General features: G+C 47.3%; 1 protein-coding gene across 1 annotated transcript; it reads left to right on the plus strand.

The window, feature by feature from the left end:
* Positions 1-263: 263 nt before the first annotated feature.
* On the plus strand, positions 264-7,733 carry ATP5F1B (ATP synthase F1 subunit beta). The gene is made up of 10 exons (XM_080994682.1): positions 264-430; positions 2,032-2,214; positions 2,855-3,029; positions 3,758-3,879; positions 4,164-4,348; positions 4,728-4,886; positions 5,554-5,676; positions 5,993-6,205; positions 6,409-6,610; positions 7,498-7,733. Exons 1-10 carry the CDS (start codon positions 295-297, stop codon positions 7,590-7,592), a joined length of 1,593 nt encoding a protein of 530 aa, XP_080850808.1. The 5' UTR covers positions 264-294; the 3' UTR covers positions 7,593-7,733.
* Positions 7,734-13,658: the final 5,925 nt, after the last annotated feature.

Genomic DNA, 13,658 nt, shown 5'->3' on the forward strand with positions numbered 1-13,658 from the left:
AGGCGTCGGCTCTAGCCTGTAGCGGAGAGCTATAGTGATAAAGAGCAGATCCCTGGCCCAATAGGCTACTTACTAACTAGGCACATCCCCCATGGCACCTCCCCTCTCGCTTAGCCCTTCCCACCCAGCGATTGCTCCAGCGGGTGAGTGACAAGGCAGCTGACCCAATAAGCTTCAGGGAGCCGAACACTCCCCGGCCAATAGCCGACTCGGACGGCGCCATCCCCCCCCCTTCAGCCGGAGTTGACTGAGGCTGTCGGCGGCGGTTGCTCTTTCAGTCAGCCGGTGGCCGCCATGTTGGGCTTCGCGGGTCGCTGCTGCGCCTCTTCGGCCGCCTCCCTGCTGCGGCGGGGCGTGCGGAGCGCGCCGAGCCCGCTCCAGGACTTCCTGAAGCTCCGCGGCGGGGTCGCCTCAGCTGCCACCGAGGCCCGTGAGTGAGCGGAGGGCGAGGGAAGGCGCCCGAGGGCGGGGTCACCTTGGGGCCTAGTGGCGGGTGTGAAGCGCTGCCAGGACGGCGTGGGCCTGCGGGACTCGCACCCAGCAAATCCTTATGCCGAATCTGCTCCTCTGCGGCGGGAGGAGCTGCCTTTCAGGCTGCAGGGCCTTCTCTGCTGGCTGAAGTCAAATCTCTGCAGTCAGGCTTTTTATTATGTTCTTATCTATCTATATATAATATATATATGCGCGCTGTAAGCCATCCAAAGTGGCTGGGGAAACCCAGCTAGATGGTCGGGGTCTAAATATAATATTATTATTATTATTATTATTATTATTATTATTATTATTATTGAGGGAAAACATAAGAGGCCCCTCTGGATGAGCCCCACTTAGCCCACGGTCGCGTTCCTTTTTTGTCGTAAATTTTAATTGATTTTCATACAATTCAACAAATTCAATTCGCAATATTCCCTCAGCATTTTGACTTCCCGGTCTTAACATCCACGGTGTTTCTGTTCAGATCCTTTTTACCTGCTACCTTAAATGTTATACTTCTCTATTACGGGTTTGGGAGGGACGACACGCATCTGTGCCCCCCCCCCCCAATGCAGGACACGGGGCCCCCTCCGAGCAATCGTCGTTCGGAGGCATTTCTAACGTAGGAATCCTAGCGCTTCGGTTGGGGAAGCGTGCACGCGAAAGCCCCGTGGACGTGAGAGCGCAAAGCTGCCCTTTCACGCGACGCGTGGCCCCTGGCAAGGATCGGGGTTTTTTGGAACTGGGAAGCGAAGGTGGCCTGTTTTAACATGGGAGGTTGTTGCAGGGGAGCCGACGAAGAAGATGGCGATGGGAAAAGGCTTTGGCAGTGTGTCGGGGTGGCGGTGGTAAAGGGCTGGTCATGGGTGTGCAAGCGTTTCCAAAGCACGCGAGACTAGTGCCTCTGTTTTCACCTTCGACAAGGTGGCCAGTATTAAGGGGCCTGGCCTTTAAGGCAGCCTTTCTCAACCTGTGGGTCACCAGAGGATGTTGAACTACAACTCCCATCACCCCTGGCTAGCAAGGCCAGAGCTCAGGGATGATGGGAGTTGTAGTCCAACAACATCTGGGGACCCACAGGTTGAGAACCGCTGCTTTAAGGGAAGGTTATGCCAGAAAGTGGGGGTGGGGGGTTGCTTCTGGAGTAGTGAGGGAGGTGGGTCTGGGTTGCCAGTGCTGGACTCAACTAAGCCAGCATAGAGAGATTCCTTGCAGAGTGTCTGCAGTGTCTAGGGAGACAAGTAGAAAAGGCATATATTGCTGGAGTGGAGGATCTCTGTAGCTGGAAACTGGCTTATGGGTGTATAAAGGGATCCATGTTTTGTGCTTGGGAGCAGTTTGTTCTCGACTTAGTCTCACACTGGTAACCTCAAGGATTTAGGAATGAGGGTTACAAGGTCACAGCCTGAAGTTCTCCCTGATTCAGCGGGTTCTCCAGGCCAAAAGGGTGGGAGTCTTGAGTTAACTCCTGTCACATTTGCTTCCTTTGCAGCCTTGGGGGTGGGGAAATACTCTGATAACCGCTTAATCGTCATGTCTGCCATGGTTGTCCTCTAGGCCGGAACTATGCTGCACAGGCGGCTCCTGCAGCTAAAGCTGGAGTGGCCACTGGGCGCATTGTGGCAGTCATCGGTGCTGTGGTGGATGTCCAGTTTGATGATGCCCTGCCACCGATCCTCAATGCACTTGAGGTGCAAGGCAGAGATACACGGCTGGTGCTGGAGGTAGCACAGCACTTAGGTAAGCACCATTTGTATTCCTTGGCTTTTCTCTAGTCATGTTTTAACTCTTCCTTCCTTGATGATCAGTAAAATGACTTTCGTTCTTCTGAGCTTGCTGAAGCCATATTTATGATCTGAGGAGGAATTTTAAATCCACTGCTAACCAGAAGGTAACTGGACACAGGGCCGTGTTGACTGGTGGTATTGGTTAGTGTTGTGGCCCAATTTTACTTATCAGTCTCCAACCCAGGAGAATGTAGGAGTTTTTGAGGGCACTGGCATTTTATGGCCCAACACAATAAGGAGCAGATTACCTATTTGATACTCTCAAACACAGATCCCTTGCCTTTCCTTCTTGACCTTGGTATCTGATTGTCATGAGCTTAATGTTTTAATCTTGAAATAAATCTTTACTGAAGTGCTTTTTCAGTCATAAATCTGTTAACATGATGTACTGAATTTTAGCTCTAGTCTCTGTGTATGTTAAATGGAAAGTACATTGTTTCCATGCCCAATGTTTATGTCATTCTCAAACAGAAGTAAAGCTTCCTTTAGCAATTTACCACAGGGGATTAACATGGAGTATTTCCCCCCTCTAAATATTGAACTCATTGGGTTTAGTGAGAAATGCAACTTACAAAGTTTGTTCTCCATTGTAGGTGAGAATACGGTTCGTACCATTGCTATGGATGGTACTGAAGGCTTGGTGAGAGGCCAAAAGGTTTTGGACTCTGGTGCACCCATCAGAATTCCTGTAGGACCTGAGACCCTTGGCAGAATCATGAATGTGATTGGAGAGCCAATTGATGAAAGAGGCCCAATAACAACAAAACAGTAAGTGTGAATCTGAGGGTTAAATGATAGGCAACCATTCATAGGCTGGTAGCAAAAGCATGTTAATTAGCGTATTTTCAGTTTTATAGAACTCTTGCTGTCTTCATGCTCAACTGTTGTTGAGCTTAGATAGCAGAGCACCCCTACAGTTTATGAGGGTCTGGAGAATTTTAAGGCAGAAGCCATGCCAGCAGTTATTTATTTCATGATCATTCTTTAATCTCGCTGTTCTTAGAAGTTCTGGACAAGCATTTTCTGGCCATTAAGAGCTAGCCTAAGCAATGCAGTGCTAAATTATAAACCAAATTAATAGCAGCATGCTAGCTGTGGAGCAGTTCCTGTATAACATATCACTATTGCTGAACATTAGTTTTAGCACCCCATGCTAGAAAATGAAAATAAACATAATCTAAAATAAAAAAGGTTTTGTTCAAAATACATATTTTAGATATTGCATTTTTCTTTTGTAACTTAGTGCATAGATTTCAAATCCTGCTTTTTCTGCTCCAACTCTTACTGAACTAAAACTAGACAGTTTTTCTATGATTAAAACACAAATGAAACTATGGTGTTGCAGACTCCTTGGCCTAAAACAGGCACAGTGTGTGAATACCAAACTGGGGCTTGGGTTTAAGAATTATTGGTGAGCACTTTCTGAATACCCAATATAAGAGCACAATTTTTCATAATGTGTGGCCAACTGTCTTTTTTCTTTCTTCCTCTTGCAGACTTGCTGCTATTCATGCTGAAGCACCAGAGTTTGTTGAGATGAGTGTCGAGCAAGAAATCCTTGTGACTGGCATTAAAGTTGTAGATCTCCTTGCACCCTATGCCAAAGGTGGTAAAATTGGTAAGTTACCAGAGGACCCATGTGGAATAGGTTCTATCTGGGGTAGGGTGGTCAGTGCCTTGAATGCCCAAGTCTCCTGCCCCAACAATTTGTGTTCCTCTATCATTAGGCAGTTAGAACCTAAAATCCTGACAACGGCTTTGTTTCCTTCACTGATGAGTAAATTTATGACTTTCGTTCTTCTGAGATTGCTGAAGCCACTCTTATTTCTGAGAAGGAAAAGGAGGAGAATGAGAGAGGGTGCATAATCAAAGGCTGAATACTAAACTGACTTTCTTTCCCAGGGCTGTTCGGTGGTGCTGGTGTGGGCAAAACAGTACTGATCATGGAGCTTATCAACAATGTTGCCAAAGCCCATGGTGGCTACTCAGTGTTTGCTGGTGTTGGGGAAAGAACTCGTGAAGGAAATGACTTGTACCATGAAATGATTGAATCTGGAGTCATCAACTTGAAGGATACCACATCCAAGGTGAGCAAGCTATTCAGGCTACGCAGGTGGGAAGGGACTAATCTAGGCCCCAAGAATTCAGTATTGGTTGACTTTATCTGCCATCTTGAAAGGGAATTTTGTAGCTTTCACCAGAAATTGGTCGCTGTGTTTGAGACTAATCTATAGAATTCTGAATATCTAGTCTGGACCTTGCACCAAATGCTCATAGGAAGCTAACAGAATTACTGAAGTACACAGGCTGAAGAGGCTTTCTTGTTAATATTTGTAGTAGCAAGAGCCTGCCTTTGGAGGAAATACGTTTATATGTAATTTGAAGCTACCTTGGTGTGACCTGGGAGGGGCTGATGAGGGGCATAGAAACTTTCTACGCCATAATGAATTTCCTCTTATCCTTCAGGTCGCACTTGTTTACGGACAGATGAATGAGCCACCTGGTGCTCGTGCCAGGGTTGCTCTAACTGGATTGACCGTGGCTGAATATTTCAGGGACCAGGAAGGTCAAGATGTACTGCTCTTCATTGACAACATTTTCCGTTTCACACAAGCTGGATCTGAGGTAAGGCTGGATATCCTAGGTCACCCTCCATCGGAAGCTTCAATTAAGCTTGCTAGTGAGAAGGCCTCAGTCTTTAAAAAATGTGAGTTTCTGTCCTGAGTGTTGGATGTCTCCAGGTGTATTTAGGATCCCCTATCCCTTGAAGGCAGAAATTTCTAGTTCTCGGTGCCTTCTTCCTGTTAGGACCTCTGTTTTTTGCCATACTCGTTTCCTGCCTGCTTGAAAAACTAATTACAGCTCTTGCCAGTTGTGTGTAACTATCAGGTGTGTAAATAGTCCACAGAGCCTAGGGCTTGCCGATCAGAAGGTCAGCAGTTCGAATCCCCACGACGGGGTGAGCTCCTGTTGCTCTGTCCCTGCTCCTGCCAACCTAGCAGTTCAAAAGCACCTCAAAGTGCAAGTAGATAAATAGGTACCGCTCTGGCGGGGAGGTAAACGGTGTTTCCGTGTGCTGCTCTGGTTCGCCAGAAGCGGCTTAGTCATGCTGGCCACATGACCCAGAAGCTGTACACCGGCTCCCTCGGCCAATAAAGCGAGATGAGCGCCGCAACCCCAGAGTCGGTCACAGGTGGACCTAATGGTCAGGGGTCCCTTTATCTTTACCTAGAAGATCTTATATTTGTCAGCCACACTGCTGTTCAATTACTGCACATTTCCTCTCTTCCAGGTGTCTGCCTTGCTGGGCAGAATTCCCTCAGCTGTGGGGTACCAGCCTACTCTAGCAACTGATATGGGTACCATGCAAGAGAGAATCACAACAACTCGCAAGGGATCTATCACATCTGTGCAGGTAACAACTGTTAAAAGAAGTCCCTCTCTAAGGATGGCAGAACTGCCCACGAAGTTCACTGTGTGCTTTGTTTAATAACAAACTTCATCCAATTGCTCTCCCCCTTGATCCAGCACATCTGTTTTTCTTCCTTCAGATGGTTAACATTTAAAGTCATCATCATCAAACCTTTTATTGGTATCACATACAACATCCAAAACAGATCAATACAGAATTACTGCTTCCCCAGTGGCACAAAACATTTGCTAAAAGAAAGGAGGCAGAGCAGTGTTTGCATATGCAATATGGCACTATAGTAAGTCTTTTCTCTTCACAGGCTATTTACGTACCAGCTGACGACTTAACTGATCCAGCCCCTGCGACTACATTTGCCCACTTGGATGCCACCACCGTGTTGTCTCGCGCCATTGCTGAATTGGGCATTTACCCAGCTGTGGACCCTCTCGATTCCACCTCTCGTATCATGGATCCCAATATTGTGGGGCAGGAGCATTACGATGTGGCCCGTGGGGTGCAAAAGATTTTGCAGGTGAGGAGGATGGATTAAGCACACAATTACTTAATATCTCATGTGCAAAAAATAATCTCTGCAGAAGTTTGTGCCAATAAACTTTACCCTCACTGGTAGTACCACTGGCTGTTCAAAAGGCAGAATGTAGATTTGGTGTGCATGGTCTGTTCTCCTTCAGGGTGCCTTTGCTGCTTTTGGTCACATGCCTGTGTTCTTTCTAGGACTACAAGTCCCTCCAGGACATCATTGCTATTTTGGGTATGGATGAGTTGTCTGAAGAGGATAAGCTTACCGTGGCTCGTGCCCGTAAAATTCAGAGGTTTCTGTCCCAGCCCTTCCAGGTTGCGGAAGTTTTCACTGGCCATGCAGGCAAGCTGGTACCCCTAAAGGAAACCATCAAGGGCTTCCAAGCAATCCTGGCAGGTAAGAAGTTGTCCTGGTATTTTTTTTATTAAATTTGTATGCCGCTCTTCATCTGAAGATCTCGGGGCAGTTCACAGAATAAACACAAAAGTACATAATAAAAGCAAGAACAAAGCAACCCTTCCCTTTCCCACAAACACTATTAAAAGGGTATAGGAGATCAGTCAGCCTGGTTGAAGAGGAACATTTTTACCTGGTTCCTAAGGGTGTATAGTGGGACACAGGTGGCGCTGTGGGTTAAACCACGGAGCCTGGGCTTGCCGATCAGAAGGTCGGCGGTTTGGATCCCCGTGACAGGGTGAGCTCCCGTTGCTCGGCCCCTGCTCCTGCCAACCTAGCATTTCAAAAGCACGTCAAAGTGCAATTAGATCAATAGGTACCGCTCCGGCGAGAAGGTAAACAGCGTTTCCGTGCGCTGCTCTGGTTCGCCAGAAGCGGCTTAGTCATGCTGGCCACATGACCCGGAAGCTGTACGCCGGCTCCCTCAGCCAATAAAGCAAGATGAGCGCCGCAACCCCAGAGTCGTCCACGACTGGACCTAATGGTCAGGAGTCCCTTTACCTTTTAAGGGTGTATAATGAAGGTATAATCCCTGGGGAGAGCATTCCACACCTGCAGCTATATAATGTCAGGAGTTTGCACTCGCACCCAATTTATGGTAATTGGGGTAATCATAAATGGCCCTCTACAATGGACTTGCAGGTGGCTCCGGGCAGTTCATACTGATTTACCACTTCTATCCTCCGTAGCATGGAAGGAAACCCCAAAAAGGGAACTGGGCAGATTTGCATGTCAGCACTTTATGCTGCCCAGAAACAAGTTTGCCAATCATCTGCTTTTCCTGAACAGTTCGTTGTCTGACTTGCTGCATATCTTTTCCTTCGCAGGAGAGTATGACCACCTCCCTGAGCAGGCTTTCTACTTGGTGGGGCCTATTGAGGAAGCTGTGGCAAAGGCTGAGAAGCTGGCTGAAGAGCACTAATGAGTCTGTGGCCGAGGGGGAAATTGTTCTGCACCAAACTCTCCATTGGTTCATATTGTCCAGGTTCCCAACTGGGAAGTCGTGTAACGTGTCTGCAAAGTATTTAAAGTTTTCAATAAAACTTCTGGTGAGATCGTAGAAGTGGCATGTCATGTTGCAAGTGGTGACGTGGGAGGTAATAGCACTTCTGCTGTAGCTTGCTGACTCTCTCTGCCCCTTAACTGCTGCTTGTCATTTCCCCAGCAGTAGACCTGCTCATTCCTAAGATTAATGTGTTGGCATGCAGCCAGTTACTCGTCTGCAAGCTCAGATTCCCTGGAGACTAGGCCTAAAATGCCTCTTCAATCTCAGCTATTTTCTGATTGTCTTTATTACTAGATAAACATGATGGATAATTCTATCCCATTTATCCTGAGTGGTACAACTTTATTGGATGTGCATTTATCGTGTGATCAGTAGCAGCAGAAAAATCCAGATATCCTTAGTAGGCTTCTGCTTCCCTTGACATCTAGTAGGTGGTAGATGATCTGGCCAGATGAAGGAGAAGGTGTAACTCCTCACATACTTGAATTTAAAACTTGATTAGATATATAGGAAGCCTAGTTGGTCAAAAAAGAACTACTGGCCTCACTACAAATAGAAGAGCTAGCATATTTTGCCTGTTGCAAGCAGCATCAAGTCCAGCAAGTATATATAAGAAATCTCAACGGGCTGAGAGTAGGTTGGGTGTGCGTTTAAGTGCTCCCTAAGGGTGGCGCTGTGGGTTAAACCACAGAGCCTGGGACTTGCCGATCAGAAGGTTGGTGGTTCGAATCCCCGCGACAGGATGAGCTCCCATTGCTCGGTCCCTGCTCCTGCCAACCTAGCAGTTTGAAAGCACGTCAAAGTGGAAGTAGATAAATAGGTACCGCTCCGGCGGGAAGGTAAACGGCGTTTCTGTGCGCTGCTCTGGTTCGCCAGAAGCGGCTTAGTCATGCTGGTCACATGACCCGGAAGCTGTACGCCGGCTCCCTTGGCCAATAAAGTGAGATGAGCGCCACAACCCCAGAGTCAGCCACGACTTGGGTCCCCTTCACCTTTTTTAACGTCCCTTGCAAGTTACAAACTTGTAGGACACATGGTGGTTTTGAGACAGTTCTTTCAGACCTAAGATCAGTGGTAACTGAAGGAAACAAGCTGCCTACATTCTTAAGACAGAGTAATTTGGACGTAATTTTAGTAGGATCTCTTGTTATCCTTAATGTTAATGGAAGGCTGTTCCTCTAAAAAACATGGTGCACTACAGCCCTGTACATAAGCTTGCTGCAGTTTCTATGCTACAGTAGTATATGTGCACTGAGACTTTTCCATCTGGTCTTGCCCTCCTCCCCACTATAATATTTTTCGTTCTTAAACCACAGCTAATGATACCGTATCGGAAAGGAGCTGTATTTTGCAGAACAGCTAGTACTCACTGTGTTCCAGAAAAATCAAGTGGGATACAATCAAATGTTCAAGCATCAAAAAGTTCTTGCAACACTTCAATAGCAAGAATGAAGAACCACATTGCCTAGCAATCTCCATATATATCTTCCAGCCCTTGCTCCACCCTTTTCCCTGGCTGCCTCTTTTAATAAAAACCTAAAACACTCAAGTTTACACCAATGATCCAGCCAGTAAGAGGTTTATACAGCTTTTTAAAAGAGGAAGGAAAAGAGAAGGAAGGAGGCTAAAGAGAAGATATTTATTTATTTTTTATTCTAAAGGATCTAACTGGGGTTAGTGCTTGTTTCAAAGCAGCTTTTTAACCTCTTGTTGATGCCTTCCTCTTGCCCCAACCGCAACAAAACATGTCTCTCTGTATCAGCCCCTACAGTTACAGCAGGTGCTACAGTCTTCCTGCAGCTTGGCTTCACACCCAAAGGTGCACTCTTACTGTCTACTGAGACAAGGCAGATGCCAATTACAAAAGTGAGTGGTACTCATCTTGTCTTGAAGGCTGGTAACCCTACATCTTGGTAGTGCAGCTGTTGCCAGGAGCTCACTTTAAAGATGTTGAAACGTATTAATAAGCTTTGTTGCACTGGAAAGAATAGAAGTCATGATTGCTGTGGTGTGTAAGTAATGTGTTATTAATTCAGATGAAGCCCTTGGGATATGTAATCGCTCTATTGGCAATTTCACCATCTTACTGCTCCATTTCAATCTGCTAGCGGGAGTGAGAGCGCAGGCTGCTGATTGCCTCTGGTCACCATTTTAAAAACAAAAAACCATTGCTTGTGTGGTTGAGGTTATCTTTATCATAACTTGCTCATGGGACGTGGGTGGCGCTGTGGGTTAAACCACAGAGCCTAGGACTTGCCGATCAGAAGGTCAGCGGTTCGAATCCCCGCGACGGGGTGAGCTCGGTCCCTGCTCCTGCCAACCTAGCAGTTCAAAAGCACATCATAGTGCAAGTAGATAAATAGGTACCACTCTGGCGGGAAGGTAAATGGCATTTCCGTGTGCTGCTCTGGTTCGCCAGAAGCGGCTTAGTCATGCTGGCCACATGACCCGGAAGCTGTACGCCGGCTCCTTCAGCCAATAAAGCAAGATGAGCCCCGCAACCCCAGAGTCTGCCACGACTGGACCTAATGGTCAGGGGTCCCTTTACCCTTTATCTTGCTCCTGAGCAGGTAGGGCCTATGGTACATTTCCAATGGGCCTGTTTCAGAGTGCCCCCTTGTGGCTGCAATGAGACATCACTGCAATAACTGGGTCTTTGCTTAGGCCGGCATAGGGGCATGCATAGCTGGATTCTATCGGGGCTATTTCTAGACGGAATTATGAACACCCCTGGGCAGGTTTTCTCATTTGCAATTTACAGTCTGCTTTAAAGCATCAGTACTGAAACAAAAGTACTCTTGCTTCAAAGTAAATATACGTAGGATTGGAGCTACCTTCTAAGTATATTTTACACGGCGACTCTAAAGCCCTTAAGCCTGAAAAGACAGACCTGAACCCATGTGGCTAATATTTGTGGAAATCTCAAAGGAGAGGTTTAAGAGTATTTCCAGTACTCTGAGCTTTCAGGGCTATGCTTTTCCTCTTTATTCCTCCCCATGAGCAGTAGAAGCAGAATACATTAAGCAAAACTAGCTAACGTAAGCACGTTGGGACCATTTATGCAAAGTGGTTTTGTTCATTTAAAGCAGCCCTCCCCAGTGTGGTGTCCTCCAGATGTTTCGTTTCTGTATATCTAAATTTTCCAAGCTGCACAGCACTGGCTGAGGCAGACAGGAGTAATGGTTTAAAACAGATGGAAAGCACCAGGTTGGGGAAGCCTGATTTAAAACATCTGTATCTCGTGTTTCCTCTAAGTTCAATGCTACTAACAAGGAATATGCAAAGGCAATGTTGCAACTACCCAGTCAAACACTAAAAGCACCACTCTAAAAGAAGGAAGCACAAACAAACACCCCTGTAATTATAGGCTTGTGCAGAACTTAAGGATGCCTCTGGAAAGCAGAAGACCAGGGGTTGGGGCAACAGTCCTCTCCCACTGGAGTGTTCCCAGGATTTGGTTCCAGTATGGAAGTGAGAGCTGGACCATAAAGAAGGCTGATCGCTGAATAATTGATGCTTTTGAATTATGGTGCTGGAGGAGACTCTTGAGAGTCCCATGGACTGCAAGAAGATCAAACCTATCCATTCTGAAGGAATTCAGCCCTGAGTGCTCACTGGAAGGACAGATCCTGAAGCTGAGGCTCCAATACTTTGGCCATCTCATGAGAAGAGAAGACTCCCTGGAAAAGACCCTGATATGGGAAGGAAAAGGGGATGACAGAGGACGAGATGGTTGGACAGTGTTCTCGAAGCTACCAGCATGAGTTTGACCAAACTGCAGGAGGCAGTGGAAGACAGGAGTGCCTGGCATGCTCTGGTCCAGGGGGTCACGAAGAATCAGACACGACTAAACAACAACAAATACCATGGCCCATTAGTGTGCATAGCCTTATCTTTCATGAATCTCCCTACTGCTTTTTCGGAACCATCCCTACATTAATGGTCACCACCACTTCTTAACAATAACCAGTTCCACAAGTTTATTACGTGGCCTGTGAAGAAGCATTTCTGTTTCTCTGTTCTTGAACCTGTTGCAAATCAACTTGACTGGCATAATCCTGGGCTCTTGTATAATCAGTGGGAGTGCAAGAAAGTTCTTGAATCTCCCCGTTCGCAGTTTCATCAGCCTCCTTTACACACATACATCTTTTATCCTTTCTGTAAACTAAAAATAAAACACCTGCACTTGCTTGGATTGCCAAAGGTGGAACATTCAACCCCTGGCATTCTCAGTTAAAAAAATGATCGGGTTGCGAGTGGTGTAAAAGCCTGAGATACACCAGCCTGAAAAACAAATAGAGTGGTACCTCGGGTTACCTACGCTTCAGGTTACAGACGCTTCAGGTTACAGACTCCACTAACCCAGAAATAGTACCTGAATGAATTTTGCTTCAGGATGAGAACAGAAATTGTGGTCTGGCGACGCTGCAGCAGCGGGAGGCCCCATTAGCTAAAGTGGTGCTTCAGGTTAAGAACGGACCTCCGGAACGAATTAAGTACCGTATTTTTCGCTGCATAAGACACACTTTTCCCCTCTTAAAATCGAAGGGAAATGTCTGCATCTTATGGAGCAAATGTGTGGTCCCTGGGGGGGGGGGGGACCCGGGCTTCCCCCGCCAGCCCTGACAAGCTCTGGGAGCAGCTGCTCCCCGACCTGCTCTTTGGGGCTGGCGGTGGCTTTCCCCAAAGAGAAGGCCGGGGAGCAGCAGAAAGGCTCTTTGGGTCGAGCAGCTCTGGGGTAGCCCGGGAAGCCTCCGCAGGGCAGCAGGGAGCCTTCATCCTGCTGCCCTGGGGAGGCTTCACGCGGCTATCCCTGGCTTTTGCAAGGCTCTCTCACTTCACCCACCTCCCGCAAAAGCCCCCAAGAGCCGCATATATTTTTTTCTTTAATCCCCCCCCCCAAAAAAAAGTAGGTATGCCTTATGGAGCGAAAAATATGGTACTTAACCCGAGGTACCACTGTAGTATGCCATGGCAGGAGGCAGCATGCAATCAGACTTTCTAGCATGTTATTTACAGGACTGGCACCACCCTTTAGCCAAAAAAGCTTACGGAAATCAGTGCTGAGACCGACCCTGTCCTCTGGCTTTATAATCTAAAAAGCCATGACGCAGGAGGAAAAGGGGAATAGGAGGGAGGGAAAAGCAAGCTCAGGCGCAAGTTCCAAAAGTCATGGCTCATGCCAGTAGCGGTTCCAGCTGCCTCGTCCTTTAATTTAGTTGCTCCCCCCTGTACCACTGCCGCTATTGTCTGGTTGATGCAGATTTGGTTCGTGTTGGTGCAGAATGTTGAATTCGCTTTTTCCTTCTCCCTACGTAGAACCTGCATGCAGCCAAATGCCCTGCTGCTGCTGCTGTTCTTTGCCTCTGGCGTCATTGATGTACATGCCCCCCCACCCCACCCAAGAGCCAGTCACGGAGATGCAGAAGCTTGCATTGGTTCAAAGAGAGGTCTTTTTTTCTTCTCCCTGCTAAAAGGATTGGAAGCTTTGCGCAGATCTTAAAAAAGAATAAAAACACTTCTTCCTGCGTGGGAAGCAGCTTGCTTGGGAAGCTGCTAACCGCCAGGGCAGGCAGCAAAAAAAAGAAAGAAGAAGAAGAAAAGCAACCTCCAGCCCTGTCTGCTTTGTCACTGGGAAATGCCTGGTCTATTACTGCAGGAGAGCCTTGCCACGTGGTGCTATCCTGCCTCCACTCCCCTTTAATTAGCCAGATGATGAGGCCTCTGTGAGGGCGATCAATGGGAAGAGGTCAGAGTGCTCTGTCTCCAGTGCAGCTGAACAGAGAAGAGGAAAAGCAACGTCTGGGCTTTTCCTTTCGAGCGCCAGCTTCCGAAGTCCTCATCTAGAGGGGGGGGAGGTGGAACAGAAAGCTGTCCTCTGCTAATTACTCCCTTTCTTGTCATGCAGGAGATGGCATGGAAAATTGCATTTGGCTGTGAGCAACATGTTTCTGGCTGCTGGGGCTGGCACAAGCTACTTAA

This window comes from Podarcis pityusensis (genome assembly GCF_964106645.2).
Source record: "Podarcis pityusensis genome assembly, chromosome: 2".
NCBI classification, from domain to species: Eukaryota; Metazoa; Chordata; class Lepidosauria; order Squamata; family Lacertidae; genus Podarcis; species Podarcis pityusensis.